The sequence below is a fragment of the Tiliqua scincoides genome, chromosome 4 (assembly GCF_035046505.1).
Source record: "Tiliqua scincoides isolate rTilSci1 chromosome 4, rTilSci1.hap2, whole genome shotgun sequence".
Taxonomy (NCBI): Eukaryota; Metazoa; Chordata; class Lepidosauria; order Squamata; family Scincidae; genus Tiliqua; species Tiliqua scincoides.
The window spans coordinates 39,234,721-39,255,303 of record NC_089824.1 but is presented as its reverse complement, the minus strand read 5'-3'; the positions used below and the strand labels follow the sequence as shown (position 1 = coordinate 39,255,303).

At 43.9% G+C, this 20,583-nt stretch overlaps 1 protein-coding gene across 1 annotated transcript in view; it reads left to right on the top strand.

Moving 5' to 3' along the window:
• The window catches only part of C4H8orf34 (chromosome 4 C8orf34 homolog), a 125,890-nt gene that overhangs the window by 91,999 nt on the left and 13,308 nt on the right, over positions 1 to 20,583 (top strand). Inside the window, exons 10-11 of the mRNA XM_066624407.1 lie at positions 3,199 to 3,266; positions 17,120 to 17,240. Coding sequence (XP_066480504.1) covers positions 3,199 to 3,266; positions 17,120 to 17,240 — 189 coding nt within the window. The remainder of the gene's footprint in view (positions 1 to 3,198; positions 3,267 to 17,119; positions 17,241 to 20,583) is intronic.

Here is a 20,583-nt window from a genome sequence, read left to right as displayed (position 1 = left end):
GTTTTCTAGTCATGTCCGGAGGTGTTCTGAAGCCCAGAGAGACTGCATGTGGCCTCTGCAGGCCTCTGAAAGGCCTCCAGAGGTGACGAAAGGCACTTCTGATTTTCATAAAAACTGGAAGTGCCTTTCCAGCATCTTTGGAGGCCTTTCTGAGTTCAGCAGGGGCTGCGTGTATACCCTCCAAGCCTCAGAAAGCCTCCTGGATGCAACTAGAGAACATCTCTGGTAGTATCTGGAGCTCAGGTCTGGCCTTCCACTGTGGGTTCAGAACCCATGGTGAGTTAAATCTGCTGGTTTAGAACCTGCAAATTAACAGGGCAGACCAGTATGCTATTGTCCACGCAATTGTCTCTATCATGTGACTGTTGACACTCTCAAAGTGCTACTCTTGCAGAAACTATGCTTGTAATTTTATAAGCTTAATAATTTTATCTTCAATTATACAGGGTGTCCACAAAAACACTCCCTGATTTCAAACAGATATAACATGCAACTTTATTGTAATAATCTTTCACAGTTAGTAGCTTCAGGATGCAGGATTTCATTCAGTTTCATGTGGTAATGAAATGAAATGAAGTTTTATTATATAACCATAGGTCATTACAATAGATAAGAGCACATATCCCAATATGTACATATAAAAGCACAAAATAACATTTCAGCCTACATAACGAAAAGAATAAGGCAAGGGATTTTAATACTTAACATGGATCAGAACCATAAAATAAAGATATTTTTTAAAAGGTTCAATAATAAACAGCCAATTATCAGAATCTTGCAAGCTAATAAAGAGGACAATGAAAGTTAAGTTTGAGACAGCAAAAATTTGGCTCGTATTTTCTTTGCCGACAGGGCAAAGATAGCCACTTTATAGGTGACCTCAGGATCCGAGTCAGCAAGTAGCCAGCAAATCAAGGCTAAAGTGGATCTCACTTGAAACAAAGCAATAATATTTACAGTTTCATGTGGTATAGGGTAGCATTAAAGGCACTCAATGTGCGCCCCTCTGGTTGCTCGACAAACATCGATGCGATAGTCCAGTTCGGTCCAGACGCTCTGCAGCATATCTGGAGTTATCATGCGAACTGCTTCAGTGATCAAAATTTTCAGCTCCTCCAGGGTTGCAGGTGGTGGTGGTACGTAAACTGTGCTCTTCACGTACCCCCAAAGAAGGAAGTCACAGACAGTTAGGTCCGATGACCTCGCAGGCCACTTGCAGAACACCTGATCATCTCATCCAGCATGACCAGTCCATCTGTTTGGCAGGTGCTCATTGAGAAAAAAATGAAATAACTGTTGTTAGAGAATCCATTCACAACATGTTTATCAATATATTTGAATTAGTTTAGATATCATAACATCGTGAAATCAGGGAGTGTTTTTGTGGACACCCTGTACTTTCCATCAGTTTACTAAAAACTGACCAACCTGTAATTTCTCAGATCCCCTTGGATCCACTTTTAAACATTGATGTTACAGTGGCTCCCATCCAGTCCTCTTGCACAGAGGCTGATTAGAGGACAAGCTAACTATTTTTGTTAGAAGATCAGCAATTTCATATGTGAGTTCCCAACGAACTCTTCTCCCCCCTCACTTGGTTTTCACTTCTATTTGTGCTGCATTGGCTGCTGAGATAAAACTTTGCACAGTGTTGAAAATGCTGATGTAAATCTGTTTTCTGAAGACACCAGCACAGTGCTGAGGCTTGGCAGAATTAAACTGCTTATGTTGGCTTTTTGGGTAATGATGTATCACTTGGTTAGCAGGCACAATGCTATTAGACCCAAAATACCTCTCTTGTGACACAATGTTCATTATTAATTAGCTTTTAAAAAAGTCTCAAAACTCACAACAGATGTTAGTGAGAGGAACTTCACTAACTTCATCCTTTTGTATCAGGTCAAGTAATGTGAGAATTCAAGGTCCTGTTTCATCTATTACAGCTTCGTACTGATATAATCTCTAAAGAGCTGTAAATAGGAGCATATAGGCACCAGTATTGAGATCTAAGATATTGCCATCTGAACACTGACATCATGGCTCTACAGAAGATTTTATAAGTGTGCTGTCTCTGTTCTCTAAACCTCTGATAGCCCACAAGCATTGTTAATATGCTACGTGCAGCTAGTGGATCTGTTACTTAACAAAATTTCACTGCTGCTTTTTTTGAATGCTTACATAACGCTTTTTAGTTCTGCTTTACATTATTACAGTTTGCTATTCATAAACTATTGTTATTCTACTTTGTGTCAGAGCATAGCCAATACAGTTATTATTTCCAGACAATAAGAATTATTTCCGTGGTTGATGGTGTTCCCATTTTATGCGGATGTATTTGGTGTTCAGGTGGCAAATCAAGCAAAACCCAACTGGACACCAGTCAATGATGCAATGTATAGATGGTTATTGAGACTGTGTTCCCAAAAGCATGTTTGGTTTAGAAAAATTATTCAATATTTTATTTATTATGAGGTGTCTTTCCCATAAGCCTTTTGCATGATGAAATAATCTTATGAACACACCTTAAAGAGAGCAGATCAGCATTTATCATGTCTTGGCAAATGTTTGAAACTCTAAGGGCTTCCTGGATATGGTAAATCTCACATTTCACCATATCACCATCAATATTTTGTGGGAAATTCACCACAAATTTTCCACGACACAGTGATGATTAAGTTTGTGCAAGTTACAGATCTTTGCAAAGGTTAATTAAATAAAAAGTCTTCAATGCCTTTGCACAGAACACTGATATTTGCACAAATAGTCTCTTTGAAAGTGTCTAGCAAATGTTTCAAGTTATTATCTAGTTGAAAGACGCTTCACAAAGCAGGAACTTTACATTTGTAAACCAAGTAAGTCATGTCAAGCCCTGTTCAGTTCAAGCTGAGATGTGGCTGACAATGGTATATATTGCAAAGGTACAATAGCTCCCCACTGCTCCATGAGCCTTCCTGAAAAGTTGGGGATGGGGGCTCAGCAACACAGTATGTGGTGGCTACAAGGAGAATGGGGATACCTGAAAATCAATGGTGAGAACTGTGAATCAGTTTGTTGCTGAAGATGACATACACTGACTGGTATATGCTATGGATACTTCACTACATTTTTATGCTTTAACATTCTGATAAAGTTAAAAGCTAGTGGTTATTCTTCATTTGGTTGATGAACATAACATTTGCCTCTTTTGAATAGCTTCAGTTCCTGGGACAGAAATCTTGATGGAAAGCAGTGATGAAATGGAAAATACACGGCAAGAAACAGAACAGGTAAGAACAGGAACCTTATGGATATTGACTTGAGTTCCATCAAAGCAGAATATAAAAGTAATGTTTATTATTATTATTAATTTCCCAGTTTGTATAGATTTATTTTTATTTAAAATATTTATATCCTGGCTTTCCCTATCCAGTGGAGGCATTCAAGATGGTGTACAACAGTATTAAAAACAGAATTTTAAGATACAGAACAACAAACATTCATTAAAAATAGAAAAACAACAAACTGCTCAAAAATGAATAGAAAATTGACATTAGTGGCAAAAGAAATCAGAAAATCAGAGGAAGCAGAGAGAGAGGAAAAGAGAGGTTAAGCACTGCTGAAAGGTTGCTTAGGGAGAGGGAACCAACCTAATTCCAGCAAGAGGGAGTTCCTCATGTGTAGTGCCATCACAGAGAAGACTTTTCCTTGTGTTTCCACCAACCAGACTTCTGACAGCAGTGGCACTCATAGGAGAGGCACTCCAGCAGACCTAAAGGGACAGGCCATTTCATACAAGGATAGGCGGGCCTTCAGATACCCTGACCATAAGCCGTATAAAGTTTTAAAGGTAATAACAAACACCAGGAAATGCACTGGAAATCAGTGCAGTTGTTATAGCAGTAGGGTGACTGAGCCAAATTGTCTAGTCCCAGTTACCACATTTATGGCCGTATTCTGCACCAACAGAAATTTCCAAATGGTCTTCAAGGATAGCCCCAAGTAGAGTATTTTTTTATAATTATTCATTCAGTCAAGTCCAGTACTTGGCGGTTCCATGAGCCAGCTCTCTCCATGATTTCCGATCTTGCACAACTTCCTTCAGTTGTTTTATATTTTGGCCAGTGTCTGCTTTGATTACATCCAGCCAACATGTTCATGAGTGTCCTCGTCATCTTTTGCCACTGACCATTCCAAGCACAATGTTTTTCTCCAGTGGTTTTGACAGCATGATATGGCCAAAGTAACTCAGGGTGCAATCCTAACCCGCACTGGAGCAGGCAAGCCAAGAGGCTTGTGCTGCATCCAACATGGGATTGCAGCGAGCAGCGGCTCAGCCAGGGACAAGGGGGAGCTCTTCCCCTTACCCCTGGGTAAGGGCTGCGCGCCCCTATGGGTCTCCTCGGACCCGCGCCACCTCCGGAGCTGCCAGGTTCCAGCCCCACCCCTGGCTCCCTGTGCACCCGCCCAGTAACGCCCCTCCTGCCTACCTGCCTACCACATTCCCCCACGCCTACCTTTGCTGCTTGTGCCGGTGCACTTGTGCCAGCAGAAGCAGCGGCGCAGGAGCCACGGTGGAGGCTTTTGCCTCCCGCGCATCTGGATGCGCCAATGCAGCTCCTGCTTAAGGAGGTGCAAATGTGCTTTATGGCATGTTTGCAGCTCCTCCAGAGCACCTATACTGGCATAAGTGCCGGTTAGGATTGCTCCCTAAGTCTATTATTTTGCCTTCCAATGACATATCCAGTTTTATGCGCTGTAGCATTTCTTTATTCATTTTTTTTCAGTTTATGGAATACACAAGAGCCTCCTCCAACATCATAGCTCAAGAGAATCTTCTTTCGATCTAACTTTTTCATTGTCCAACTTTCATAACTATATGTAGTTAGGGCAAATACAATAGTACAGACTAATCTCCACTGGGTCATTAAACTGACATCCTTATTTTTCCATATTTGATTCATGCTCATCATTACTGCACGACCCAACATAATTCGGTTTAATTTCTTGGCTGCAGCCACCGTTTTGATTAATTAGTGACCCTAGAAAGACTAATTCTTCCACACGTTCAACATCCTCTCCACCAATTACTATTTGATATTTCCATTCTTTGCAGTTGTCTTAAGTTTGGTCTTTGTGATGTTCAAGAAGAGTATGTTATAGTAATCTAATTTTGATGTATATCAATACCTATGGTCAAAGCTGACTGAGAGCCCAATCCTGTGGTCCGCAGCACGGCTCTGTGCCACGGACCACAGTCACAAACATGCCATAAGGCACGTTTGCAGGGCTCACCGCTGAGCTCCTGCTGGTGCTAGCCCAGTGCCAGCCGGTACTGGCCTAGCGCCGGGTGGTGGCCCAGGTTCCAGAGCTCGGCAGTCTCGTGGATCGCCAGGCTGCAGAATGGGAGGCAGCGGTGTGGCCAGGGACGTGGGGGAGGCGTTCTGGGGAGGGGGAGGCCGGCGGGGGCGGGCGGGAGGCATGTCGGGGGAGGGAGAGAGGCGGATCTGCGGAGCTGTGCTCCGCAGGATACAGAGGGCTCATGCAGAGCTCTGCGCCCTACACGAGCGCCTTTACTTTAGCACCGACCTTTTGTTTTGCGATAAAGAGAGTAGCCCCATTGTGGGGCTGCTTCCCTTCCTCGGGGGAAGGGGATGAACGTCCCCTTCTCCTGAGGTGCCTCTTGCGGTAGCGCGGGAGGTGCAGGATTCGGCGGGAGCCCTCCTTGGAGCTGCCAAGCCTGGGCGCTGCGGGCAGCTCAGGATTGGGCTGTAACTCATTTATGGATGCAGTTGTCACACCTGCCAAGCTGTGCAAAGGCTTTGCTGTGCAAAGGCTTTGTTGGTCATTGCTGCTACCTGGAGATCCAGAAGCAATGCTAGGTTCAGGAGAACCTGAAACAGCAGATCTGCTCCTTCAAAATGAGTGCAACCGCACCTAGAATAAGTCAACAATTCATTATCTACATCACAGCTCTGACCAACAGCACCTGTTTTATCCATATTTAATTTCAGTTTGTTTGCCCCCCATCCAACTCTTTATTGACTTCACACAGATGTTCATGATTTCCATAGCTTCCCCAGCATTCAATGAAATGGAGGCAAGGAGCTAGGTGTTATTGTTAACATATTTATGACACGTGCAGCGCAATCCTGAGCTGCATTTGGATCGGCACAAGGGAGACCAGGAGGGTTGCAATCGTGATGTAAGGAGTAGGCCTCTGTGCCAACAGAGGCTCTGAGTCTTGCATCGGCCGACAAAAAACTCTGGGGAGGAGGCGGGAGGGAGGCGTTCCAGGATGGGAGGTGGGCAGCCCCAAGGGCGGGTGGGTGGGGAGTGGGAGGTGGGGCTGGACCCAGCACTTATGCCAGTTCTCAACCCCCGTTCCTGGGGAGTTTGGAGTGGCTTCAAGCAGAAACACAGAAACAAGGAATGAGGAATCTGCGGATTTGTTTTCCCATTTCAGGCTTGATCCGGGGCATAAATGGAGTAAATGGAATGGCGGGCAGAATTGCCTGCATTATTTACACTGTTGTTGTTCTGGGGGGGGGGGAGCATGTATGTGCAAGTCAGTAATGAATAGGATGTGGGCTGACTGTACTATATTTCCATGTGGTATTTGGTAAAGCGTAAGATTTTGTTCAATACAAGATTTTCAGCCTCAGAATCACAGTTGTTAAAAACACAGAGATCTGCTTCCCTAGCAGTGATTTGTGTAGGATTTTTGTTTTTGTTTGTTTTTGTCCCTGTCTACATTAGCTTGACTCCTGGTTTGGGGAGGACTAACTCAGTATGCTTTTGATGTAAAATATGTTGTCATGCTGCCATACTGAGCAGAAAGCTTGTAATTTCAATCACATGGCATTTCAGGTAGAACGGACCCTAATATTGTACATATGGATTAAAAATAGTTGCCAGTATTGCAAAGGAGCTCCAAGAGAGGATTATTATTTTAAGATTACATTTTGAAAGAGTTGAATAGCTCACTTCACATGCATGAACAGTTCATGGAAGCAGAAAGACAGAACAGTTGCTGAACTTTAATAGAAAAATGAATGTGGTACAAAGATCCTGCATTCAGAATATTGCTTGGACACACTTGTTACATGAATAGCAATTGGCTTTCTTAGATCCTCAGTTACTAAAGACCCACAAATGGTTTTCTTTGTTGTGGAATTATGTCAGAAAGCTGATGATAAAATCAGAAATATGCCAAATAAATTCAGGGCACGGCCTCTGCAGCGTGGACCACAGTCACAAACGTGCTGTAAGGCACGTTTGCAGGGCTTACCGCCGGGCTCCTGCCAGAGGTGGCTCAGTTCCGGCCAGTGCTGAGCCACCGCCCAGCGGGCACCCGTGTTCTACAGCTCGGTGGTGCCTGCCACCACCGGGTTGCGGAATGGCAAACGGGACGGGGACAGGAGCGTTCCAGGGAGGGGGGAGGCCAGCGTGACACTGGGAGGGGGCGGGGAGGCCAGCGTGACGTGGGGAGGGAGGGTGTGCCAGAGGCGTGCCTGGGGGTGGGTGGGAGGAGGACCCATGGAGCTCCGCTCCGCAAGATCCTCAGCGCTTGTGGTTGCTACCTGCCTTACACGAGCTGCTTTGCTTTAGCGGCGTCCAAAGGGCAACGCTAAAGAGAGTAGCCCCATTGCAGAGCTATCTCCCTTATCCAGGGGAAGGGGACGAATGTCCCCTACTCCCGAGGTGCCTCCCACGGTAGTGCGGGAAGTGCTGGATGCGGCGGCAGCCCTCGTGCTGCCAAGTGGGGGCACCCCGGGCAGCTCAGGATTGGGTTGCCCCTTAGGATTGGGCTGTCAGCCAACAAAATAAATCACCGCAGACACTCGCCTATAAGTCAACTGCACAGATAAGTCGAGGGCAGGTTTTGAGCCAACAATCAGGGAATTTTCTATGACCCTCAGATAAGTCGGGGGTTAAACTTAGGGGGGTGTCTGACTATTGATTTTACCCGAGGCCAGATCCTGAAAAATAACCTACCGCTAATTGTTACCTAAGAACTGTAGTCTCTAATTTATTAAAAACATAGTAAAAGATCATAAGATACATTTTTATTCTTTTTAAATTCTAGTCTTCACCACCTTTCTGTAAGCACTATCAGAGTAAGTGCACTGTAAACAACATACCAGTAAAACTGTGGTTCCCAACCTGGTATTCATGTACTCCCAGGGACACTCAATAGGACCTTTAGGGGAACTTGAAAAAGAATGAAATAATGGTAGAAAAAGGCAGGTCATGCTCCAGAATGCCTTGCAAGACAGGAATGCCTTCCAAGGACCAGCAAGGCAGGAAGGGAGGGAGTTAGTTGACTGTGAAAGCACCACCAATAGCTAGTTTTTGGTCATCAATTCATGTATGCACCAGTGACTGTAAACCAGCACAGTAAAAAAGCTGCAACATAATATGGAAAGTGATCCATCACCCAGAATTTCTCAGCACACTTCTGGAGCAAAACAGCGCAAAGGCAGTTTTTCAAACAGATGAAAAGAGAAAACACTGTAATAAATCCATGAATTCTGGGTTTTCATAGAGAGGAGATGAGGGCTTATATTATTAATTACAAACATTTTGCGAATAGGAAGGGTACAATTTATGGAAATGGGCTGCCAAGGGATAAGCAAGTGAAAAAGGTTGAACCATGAATCAAATCCACCTTTAAGGTGTCTGGTGTGTTAAGCCAGAAGCTCTACATACAACGTACAACCCATAACACATAACTGGGAGTGTGCAATTCAATTCACAGTAGAGAGATGCAGCTGCATATATTTGCAACCCTTTTTACTCAGAAGTAGATCCACTGCTTTCCATGGGTGTTATTCTTAAGTAATGGTGCACTGAATTGTAGCCTGGGAAGTAGGGTCCCATCCTGGTGTTTCAAAAAACAGACCTGCTTTGCAAGCATTTGCCAAGCAGAACCAGGCTGCAGCAGAAGGAAGGAGATTAAAAGGTTAACTTTGGCTGGAATTTCCCAGTTGCCTGGTGCCTGCCTGCTGCTTGAGCAACTTGACACCTGTCTGCAGTTTGAGAAAGGAAACTGTTCAGAGTTGTAAGGCTTTGCCCTCTGATTGACCCGGAGATAAGGTGAAGTGATAATTGGAGCTTGATTACTTGGCAAAAATTTCACGTACTATACGTGAGTATCTGCGGTATATGTATTGTTTTGAATCAGACAATCATTGGTTAATAAGGTTTCATGGACATAAATCCCCATTTAATGTCATTTTCATCTTAGAGTGTTTTAGTTGATTTCTTTGATTTTTTATTTTCAGCCTGGTGTTAGTCATTATGAGCTTCATGTACAGTATATTGTCCATGTCTGAGAAGTGGAAGATCAGATATATGCTTGGGCCACATGTGAAAATGGTTTGGGAAGAGATGATCTTGAGAATGAAGTTATCCTAAAATTCCTGTGCCAAACTTGTTCTTGATTTTTCTTAATGAGAAATAGCGTACTACAAAAACGTTTGTGCCCTGATCTTGGGAGGGTGTTATAAGTGCCAAAGTAGATTTCTACATATGTACCCCCTGCTGGGCCAAGAGCTACATGTGCTGCACCATGTGTCTTATTGATTATTAAGGACAGCGTAATTCAATTTGCTGTTAAGCATGCTGATACTGGTAGCAGTTGAAATATTGTATGTTGCCAGTGGTGCAGAATCTTGTACCTTTGAAGAACCTCATGTAAGTTTTGGCCTAACGTTTGTTGTAGTTAATGACTTTCATTGGTGTGCTTTTTTCTGGAATGGAAGAGTGATAGTGCGCTTGTGTCTGATTTCAAATGCAGACACATGTGGCTGTTGCTTTTACTTTTAGATACGTTGATATGCAAGTATCTTTCCCCACTTTCTCAGATTATAGTATTCTCCAAAAGATAAGGAATTAATTAAAACGGTGAATTGATTTGGGTCTTTTCTTTTGTAAATGTTCATGTCAGGAAGAATTTGCCATAACCTGAGTAAAGACAAAAATAAATACCATGTATGTGAAAAAATAATGAAGACGTGGGGAAAAAAGCCCTTTTAAACACTGACATATGGCTGACCTCAGCTGCTGGCAAATACATCTTTAAAATATTGCTGTAACAGTTTTCCATTGCTATGATAGCAAGGGCCACTTGAAAGTTAGCTAAGGGGGCAATCCTAACCGGCACTTATGCCGGTATAGGTGCTCTGGAAGAGGCGCAAACTTGCCGTAAAGCACATTTGGACCTCCTTAGGCAGGAGCTGCATCAGCACATCCAGATGCGCCGACACGTGGACGGAGTCAGAAGCCTCCGCCGCGGCTCCTGCGCTGCCGCTTGTGCCAGCGCAAGCGCACTAGCACAAGCAGCAAAGGTAGGTGTGGGGAGGGGGCATTACTGGGCGGGGGGAGGGTGGGGGGAGGGCGGGCCCGGGGGCGGGTGCGCGTGGAGCCGGGGGCGGGGTTGGGACCCGGCAGTTGGTGGAGGTGGCACGGGTCAGAGGAGACCCGTAGGGGCGCACAGTCCTTATGCAGGGGTAAAGGGAAGAGCTTCCCCTTGCCCCTGGCTGATCCGCTGCTCGCTGCAATCCCGCGTTGGATGCAGCGCAAGCCTCTTGGCTTGCCTGCTCCAGCGCGGGTTAGGATTGCGCCCTAAGAGTGGTGAAAAGTTGATTCCAAAGGTAATGTTGACAAGGAAATTTTAATTACCTACTTTGCCTGAAGAGCATAAAACACCTTGCAAATGTAAGCCATTAAATTATATTCTAACAAAACATTAAATAGTAGATAATGACCTGTAGCCGTATCTTCAAAGAGGTTAAAAATGAATAGGTTAAAAAGTCTACTTGCAGTACCAAACAGAAAATCAAGAAAACTTGGCTGCAATCATATCCACACATCTGGAAGTAAACCCCATTGATTATAATGTGACTAACAGCCCAATCTGTTAACTTGTTCAGTATCCAGGTTTGCGACGGTGCCAAAATGGCTGCTGCTGCATCCTATGGACGCCAGGCAGCTGTAGGCAGCTCCCAGCATTCCCTTCCCCCAGGTAAAGTAAGACGCCCTGCAATGGAGCTACTTGACTCTGTGCTGGCTATTTAGCCAGTGCAGAATAACAGCCCAATCCTGAGCTGCCCAGGGTGTGCAGCTGCAGCGGCGCTGAAAATGGCTGCTGCCGCATCCTGTACACCCAAGGCAGCCGCCAGCAGCACCTCAGAAGAAGGGGACTTTCATTGCTGCTACTTGGAGATCCAGAAGCAATGCTAGGTTCAGGAGAACCCCAAACTGCAGATCTGTTCCTTCAAAATGAGTGCAACCTCATTTTGTGCCTTATGGCACATTTGCAACAGTGCACACCGGCGGTGAGAAGTATGCCAAGCCCTGGATTAGGCTCTAAAGCAGCTCTGTGTCAGGCTGGGAGCCCAGTCATGGGGCTCTGAATCTGGCGAAGCTGAGCTATAACTGAGTTATGTAACTGGAATGGAATGATGAAACAGATTTTATCCGAAATGTCCAGACATTTGGCAAACTGATTACAAACTTTACAATAATTTTTTATCATCTATAACAGTGTTTCTCAAACTGGGTCGGGACCCACTAGGTGGGTCATGAACCAATATCAGGTGTTTCCCCATTCATTTCAATATTGAATTTTACTATATTAGACTTGATGCTACCATGGTATGTAACTGCAATTGGGGAAATGTCACAGATCTGTTTTTCTAACAGGCTACTGTGAATATGCTTTTGACAATGATATAAATGGAAATTACTCCTATGCATCCTAGGATTGCATCCTAGGATTGTGAAAAAAATTTCTGGCTGATGATGTCACTTCCGATCATGACATCATTTCCGGTGGGTCCTGACAGGTTCTCATTCTAAAACGTGCGTCCTGATGCTAAAGGAGTGTCAACCACTGATCTATAACATTACAGGCAAGTGCTTATTTGCATACTTGAGACTTTTAGTAGGAACATATATTTGCTACATGGTTCATATATACAAACATTTCCAGTCAGAGATACACATAACAGTTAAATGTATGAAATGTATGCATTTCATTTGTTTGTGAACCAACCAGATCATGCCGTTTTTGCCATAAATGTAACTGCTTGATGATATTAACGTACAGAGTTCTCAGAGTTGACAGAGGTAACTGTTCCTTTCAGGGGAATAAAACTTAGCTGATCTTTGTCAATATGACTGGTTCTGTTCTGTAGGTATGTTTGCTGAAGTTGTGAATGATTTGTTTTTGTTGATAGGGATGCCTCAAAGTAGTATCAACAGAAGGCTGAAAAACCCTTGTCCAGCCACCAGATGTCACTGTAGTCAGATTTTCAGTGATCAGGCTCTAGTTAGTATTAGCCTCTGCTCTGCCTTGTCCACCTGCTCAGAGTCAATTGTGAGGAAAACAACTACAATCCAATAGTGAGCAGTTTATAAAAAAAAGATTTGTAATCTCACAGTTTGTGTTTCAATTCACTCATTTGTCAGAGTGGCCCAAAACCTCCTTGTGCCAAGCTAGGTCCAGAAGCTAGGGTCAGAAGGATTGCTGCTGCCATTCTCAGAGTCTTCAGGCCTGTACATCTGGACCACTCTCCTGCTTCCCCTCTCCTGGTTAAATAAAATAAATAATAAATAAATAAAATATTTATTCTCCTCTGATGGATGAGCACAATCCTGTGCATGTCTCCTCAGAAGTAACTCACATTGAACTCAATGGGATTTGCCCCCAAGACAGTGTGCATTGCATTACAACCTCAATCACTGGAGAGACTGCAGTCAGCAGCTCTCCTTTCACCAGTTCTCCATTACCAATTACTTTTTCTTCAGGCAGCTTTGCAGGTTATAGTCACCAGCAGGAAGCAGTTTTGTGAGTGAATTGTGCAGCTGCCTCTTGCGCTTCTGGTATGCTGCGGGGAGATGTCACTGCATCTGCAATTTAGATAACTCCTGCATCTCACCAGGGGGGAAATGTTGGAAAGTTGATGCTTGTTTGTGTTATGCATCTGCTTCCAGTAAATTCTTGTAACCTCCAAAGTCATTCTCCCAGCCTGCAAAGATACTTAAGGGAAACCGCATCCAGTCTCTCTACTCACACACATAGACAGGATATTACCCTTTTTTACTCTGTTGTTTCCATCTTCCAGCTAGAAAAATTAAACCCTTTGACTAACAAACTCAGATCCCCATGCCCACTTTGATGACACTGATTTTGCTTGACAACCTTATTATTTCAATGCATGATGAATGACACATTGGGATACATGTTATTCCAAGTAGCGGATGCTTGGTAGGAGAGCATAACCCAGACCAGTAACATAACTTTAGAATTGGACAGATGGCAGGAGACTTCAGATGCCACAGGCCACAAGGGAGGCAACACTTTTAATTTGTGTGAACAGTCACCCCACCCCAGCAGGCTGGCTTGGGAAGACATCTTACCTGACTTTTGGTTCCTGGAAAATTCCATGAACAGCTGGCACCTTGCTTTCACAGCACATTTGACCCTGTAAATCCACACCCTGGAAATTTCCTGATTTGAAATACACAAAGTTGTTAGTGACACACAAGAAGAGTGTCCAATCCTAGCTGCTCTCATCAACTCCATGGCTAAACTCAGTCAAGGACTCCATGCTAATGAAGCAAGCGGCCTCCAAAGCTAGCTGCTACACTCTGAAGTAGGGCGCAAAAAATAACAGCACCTAATTAGGATGGGGGTGAGCCATCAAGTCACCAAACAATTGTCCTTGATGGTTCTCCCCACAAAGGTTTCCATGAGCTCTATGGCAGGAAAAGGATATAATAAGCTGGGTCACAGAACTTCACTTGTGTTTCATTTGTCCCTTATGTATCTGCCTTGCTGTTATTGTGATTGTTCACAGACCCACCAATGCTGAGTCAGGCTCCCCCATTGGCCATACTCAATGAACACTGTGCCAAGACAGTACCCAAAACCAAGTGCTCCCTTCTGTTTCCAGCCTTTTCCCTTTCTTCCTGTTATCTTTTCCTGAGCAAAACAAAGACACTTCTGCTGTAGCATCAAGGAAAACCTCCCTTCAAGCTACTGCACCAATGCCTGCTGAGCAGCTGTTCTTTCATGGGCCACCTCACATGCCCCTTCTCCAGGGAAAGCAGTCTTAACTTCCTTGCTCTGCTTTCCTCCTTGAACAGCTAAGGCTGTTGCCTAGCCTCTGAGACACTTTAAGCCCTTTTCAATTTTAACCTGCTTGGTCTTGGCAAATTAGGCCCTCAATCTCTGCAGTGCTTCGCACACAAACTAGCAAAAAAAGAACAGGCATACTTGGTCCCTGGTGCAGTCTTGCCCTTGATCCACAAAACTCCCTTTCCTTGTCTTGTGTGCTGTCAAACTGATGACACACTTAGTGTGCAATCCTTTCTCACCTGCGTGTGAGTGCTGTATGTGCATGTATGTTTAATAATCATTAATTGCTTGTTATTTTTGATCACATTTTCCCTGCATTTGTAGCCTTATCCCCACAATAAAGTTTTGTAGTTGCACTGTCACCCTCACCTCCCTGTTCCTTCCCCACTGAACCACTGAGCTGTGCCGTTGGATCTGTGTTTATGTAGTGTGCATGTTCTGAAAAGCACATTCAGTAACACAGTCCAGTCCTAACTTCCATGGATGATTCTGTGTAAATTTCTGGCATATGAAACGAGCACCAGTGTTAGAATCCACTCTTAAGTGAGTAGTTCTTGGTTTTACAAATATCTATGCTAGCATATTATTATAAGAACTTGACTAGTTACAATTAATTTAAGGGCACTGATTTTATGTTGAGTGCTTGATATTTACAACTGAGCTTACTTTACACTACAGGCCCATTAAGAGCCATTTTGAGCCACAAGAGCAAGAAGCCATACCCAAGAATCCTTAGTAGTTTCCTTAGTCTTGGGCCCATACCTGTTGTGCCTCTTTGTTTCATTTCAGTCTCTGCAAGAGGGGAAGAATAGATCAATTCCATGGTAGTTCTTGCTTGCCATGTTGGAGCCTCCTACCTTTAGCCAAACATTTGAGAGAGAAAAAGAGCATTGTGTAGTTCCTGTTTGTTGGTTTGGAGATACAGGTTGAATTTAGGAACCTTCTCTCTCTCTCTCTCTGTTATAAAACCTTGGCTGGAGAATGATGATGCTATTTTCAGGCATATGGCTGGGTTCTCTAGAGGGTGCGTTTGGGATATGTGCCACTTTACCTTTCCTCTCAGGGTTCTCTGCACTCAATAGATTTCAACTGGCTAGTTGCAGACCTGAAATTACTACAGCAACGTGTCTTTGCATGCTTGAGAATCTCACTATATAAATGTTCAATCATCTTCAGTTATTTCACTTATATAATTAATAATTTGAGGGTTGAATGCTAATTGTTCAGTTGGGGACAAAAATTGAGCTTTTCAAAATTAAATCAATTCTGCTGTGGGAATAAATTTGCAAAGTCATTTGGAACATTCGCATTCCAAGTTCTGCATTAGTAAGGAAATATGCCAGATAAAATCTTTTAGCAGTTTTTATAAAGTTGATTGATGTGATATTTCAATGCAGCCAACTTTTTTTCCTGTACTAATGTAGAACTTCACAGTTTAGATATTTCTTTATAAACACAGCAGTTTATGGGTTTATGGCTAAATAATTTTTTTTTTTTTCAAAATTCCAGTTTATGGATGCATTTAATTAAATGGTATTATGTTCTTTGTTGTGAACAAATTAAAAAAACCCAGAAAAGACACCTACAATTCTGTGATTGAACTGCATTTTGCTGCTTCAGAACTGACAACAGCCCAACTATACAGTCTAATCCTGTCTATGTTACTTGGCATCAAGTCCCATAATTTAAATGGGATTACTCCCATTTAAGTGTGCATAGAATTTCAGCCTATTTGTTTATTTTGAAGGTTTTAAGATCAGTTGCTGATTATCTTGGCTCTATGGCAGATAACACCCCTTGTGTTTCAATGAATAGCTATCTTAAAAAAAAAAAGTTAATCAACAATCTCATTGTTTTTAAGAATCACCTTCCACATCTGGTCATATGTTTTTTGTTATCACCACCAAATGCATTAAAAATGAAATTTATTTCATGGTTCCTCATTTTAAAAACCAACTTTAAAAAGTCAGTTGACCAGGTTCCAATAAATATAAGTAATTCTGAACACCATAGTGTTCAATAGCCAAATGACAGAGCAAGTCTTTCCCTTGCCAACAGCCTATCCAAACTACAGTAATACTGTCATGACTTGTTCCATCTGAAAGAAATATTTTTTGCAGTGATACAATAGCAATGGAAATGCTGTTTTGTCCCCAGAGGTGGTGGAATTATATAGATACTGAGGCCAATTGCTTGTTGACTTAAACTGAAAGCACTCTGCTGAAGTCAATAGGATCACACAAAGTATAAATCACTGCAGACTTTGGCCCAATATGCAGCCTTAGTTTGTGCCAGTACATGCACAGGTAAGCAGTCCTGTACTCTCTAAAATAATTAAATCAATGTGCTGCTCAAGTTGAGATTATGTATAACTGTGGGCGCAATCCTAACCGGCAGTTATGCCAGTATAGGTGGCCCTGGAGGGTCGCAAACATGCCGTAAAGCACATTTGCACCTCCTTAGGTAGGCGTTGCGTCAGCGCATTCAGATGCGCCGACGCATGGATGCAGAAGCCTTCGCCGCGGCTCCCACGCTGCCGCTTTTGTCAGCATAAGCGCACTGACATAAGTAGCAAAGATAGGCGTGGGGAGCATGGGGAGGGGGTGTGGGGCGTTACTGTGCGGGGAAGGGCAGGCCCAGGGGCGGGCGCGTGGGGAGCCGGGGGTGGGGCTGGGACTCGGCAGTTATGCCGGATCCCAACCCCCGTCCCTGGGGTGAGCGGAGCGGTTTCAAGCTGCTCTGCTCTCCTCGGACTTGCGCCACCTCCAGAGGTGGCGCAGGTTCAAGGAGACCCATGGGGGCACGCAGCCCTTACCCACGGGTAAGGCTTCCCCTTGTCTGTGGCTGAGCCACTGCTCGCTGCAATCCCGCATTGGATGCAGCGCAAGCCTCCTGGTTTACGTGCTCTAGCTTTGCGCCCTGTGTGTGTTTTAATGAAGGTTGGAGTGCACACCCAAACATTTTCATATTCTCCTTTGCTTTCTATTGCTTTAGAGTCAACCAGTTTTGGATCTTGACATTATGGGTTCCAAAAGTGGAGACTCTTCAAGCCAGAAGTTGTTAAAAGATTCCTTGGCGGCAAAAGAACTGCAGACAATGGAAAAACACCTTGCTGGTAAGTATAGTGGCATAAATCCCTTGAATTTATATGAACCACTGCTGAAACATTTTGACTGAGTGGGCAAGAAGGAGTTAACTGAATTTTTCTGAACCTTCATTTTGTGTTACTTTGTTGAGTCCACAGAAATGCTCATTCCCTGTAAGAGGGAGGGGGGCATTCATCACTGTTGGGTAGTCCCTCCCACTGCAAGAGGCAGGGCCAAAATGGATTTGGTCTCCTCCCAGAGGGAGGGCTTCCCAGTCCCCAGTTTTGGCACAGAGCAGGTTGTGCACAGAGCAGGTTGTGTGGCAGCTGAGCTCTGTCTAGCTCAGCAATCTCCTGGAATTCTGCAGTGTTTTTGCCTTCCCTCTTGCCTCAAATGCTCCTCTCCCTCCTTAGCCAGGAACAGGTTCGGCATGGAGGGCTTGGGGCTTGCAGGCCTCAGTTTAGGCCTACAGGCCTCAGTTAGGCCTACAGGCCTCAATAGCTTCTCAACTGAAACAGGAGGCCTGAGGGATCCTGCAGACACTCTGAACCTTCATTTTGTGTTACTTTGTTGAGTCCACAGAAATGCTCATTTTAAGACAGGCACTGAAGTTTGACTGTGTATTGTAATCAAAATTTATTTAGACAACTTTCTTACACATTTATTTCCATAGCTCAGTAACTTGTCAGTATTGGTGAATTAATGTTATTACTGTGAGTTTATACTGCATAAATCTTTCCAAATGAATCCAGGAAACCCAGAGTTTGAAGTAAATATTATCCTCTAAAGCTTTTTATCTTATTCTCCACAACCTAAAAAATAATCCTTAGATGCTTGGCTTTGAGCAAATTGTGCTATGAATGGGTCACAAGATTACCCCATAAAAGCACAGAATACTTATTATTGAGACAACAGGGCAATAGGAATTTTCTTGTTCAAAGACAGACTTCCATCATCAGCATTTTAGAATGTTCATTTCATATGTTTATTTCATTTCTTTGACCTAAAGCTACCTTGATGGAGGCAACTTCTAGAATGGAACTGATTCCAAAGGCTTATGTCCCTCCCCTTAATTTCCACAGTTTGAAATTTCACCCTGATTCTAGCTAGGGAGACTTGTATGTGGCATAAGTGTTCCTGACTTGTGCATTTCCTAGAACAGGGGTGTCCAAAATTTTTGGCAGGAGGGTCACATCATCTCTCTGACACTGTGTCAAAGAATTAATTACATTAAAAAAGAATTAATTTACATTTCAAATTTGAATAGATTACATAAATGAATATATTAGAGATGGAGCTTATATGACTGAATGAAGGTCTTGCAATAGCTCAAGGACTATAAAAGGCCTTGCACAAAGCAAGGCTGGCCTTTCGTTTGCTGTCGCTGCTGCATCACAGATGTAAAACAGCAAGCAGTGGAGGAAGCCCTCGTCCCACAGCTCACGTGAGAGGTTGAACAGTTGGCCAACATGCTGAGAGCAGTTGCATCAGGCCAGCGCGGGATCCAGCAAGTCTCTGGAGGGCTAGAGGCTCATTGGAGACTGAGGGCTCCCTGAGGGTCGGATTGGGAATCCTCGAGGACCACAAGTGGCCTCGGGGCCAGGGTTTGGGCATACCTGTCGTAGAAGAAAATGGGTCTGCAAATGTGTCGCTTGATAGGGGAGCAAGGAATTGTTTTCTGAGTTGAAGGGTATGTTTGTTTGGATGTTGTTCAGTCATTAAGTCTTGTCCAACTCTTCGTGACCCCATGGACCACAGCACGCCAGGCCCCCCTGTCTACCACTAACGTCCGGCAACTTCCAGACAGATGGTTTGCTTGGATAGATGGTTACTGATTATAGCATATCAAAAGTCATTCCCTGTTCTTGTTGCTTTGACTTCATCACATCCCTCCTTAAATTCCTGCATTGACTCCCTGGTCACTCCCAGCTCCTTTCCTACTTAAGCTTCTTATCCCTACCTTGCCTCCCCTATCTCTCCGCTCTTACATCTCATCACATCCCTGCCTGACTTTTGCTCCTCCAACTGCAAAACCCTCAGCTGTCCAAAGATGTTCTGCTCTCTAAAACGTCTCCACTTTTCTCCCTTGCTGTCCTGGACCTGTCTCTCACAGTGTCTCCTTGATGCCATCTCCCTTATCTCCTTTAAATTCTTTCTCAAAACCTACCTTTTTCATGAACTCCCTAATATCTATACCAAATTCTAACTAAGCCTAAGTGCCTCTTATTATTATGGTTTGTGGTTCTGTGAGGGACCAGTCTACATTTTTAGTCTATGAAGTACTGGGCTCATAGATGGCAATATATAAATAATAATAGTTACAGGTGGAGCCTGATTATCTGCAGATTTTACGTCTGAAGAACTGGCTCAGCACAGGTCCCATGGACCCGCATTGGGCCAGACTTGGCCCCACCTGAGCCCTCTGAGGGGAACCAGAGCTGTGCTTCGGTCCCCTCCAGAAGGCTTTCAGAAACCCACAGAGGCAGCATGCATCTGCCCCCAAAAATATGATTTCCAGTTTCCTGAGGGAAACCGGAAGTGATGTTTTAATGCCTTTTGAGACATTCTGAGCCCCGGGAAAGCCCTCCAAAGGCTTCCCCAAGCCTCAGAATGTCTTAAAAGGCATTAAAACGTCACTTCCGGTTTCCTTCAGGTTTACCTCAGGAAAATGGAAGTCATTTTTTTCAGGCTCTAGGAGCCAGTCTGAAGCCTGCAGAGGCAGAGGACAGAGGCGTGCTGCCTTTGTGGCTTCAGAAAGCCCTACAGCTCCGGTCCCCTTCAGAGGGTTGAAAGGGGTGGAAAATCACGGATTTGTATATTCACAATTTTCAGTATTCGCTTGGGGTCCAAGAACAGATACCTCGGCCCCACCTGTATTGATATTAAGGTTGCAAAAGTGGTTAGGAACAGGCAGGTATTTATTTATTTAATAATTTATACTCTACCCCCTTCCATTATAGGGGTGACCAAGGCAGCTTCTGGTACAGGATGCTAGAAGAACTAGTGTTCTGTGACAAATGGATAACTGTGACAAACTGTGACAAATGGATAACTATTTTTTTTAATCAGTAGCTATATTTTACAAAATGATTAAGTAAGATTTTCTAAGTGTTCCTAACATGCTCCTGCATCCACTTTTTTGCTGCTCTTATGTCTCTCTAATCACCTCCCTCTTTTGGAGTAGAGCACTCATTCACATCATTGTTACTTGGGGATGATTATACAATGAAGTCACTAAGCAATTAATTTGGGATGGGGGAGGATGTGCTTGGGAATTGCTCTTTGGATATCTGTCAAGATAATAACTTGCCACTTCCTTGCTAATTTCGCATTTCAAAAGTTTTTTTCTGCAGATGCAACATATGTCAGAGA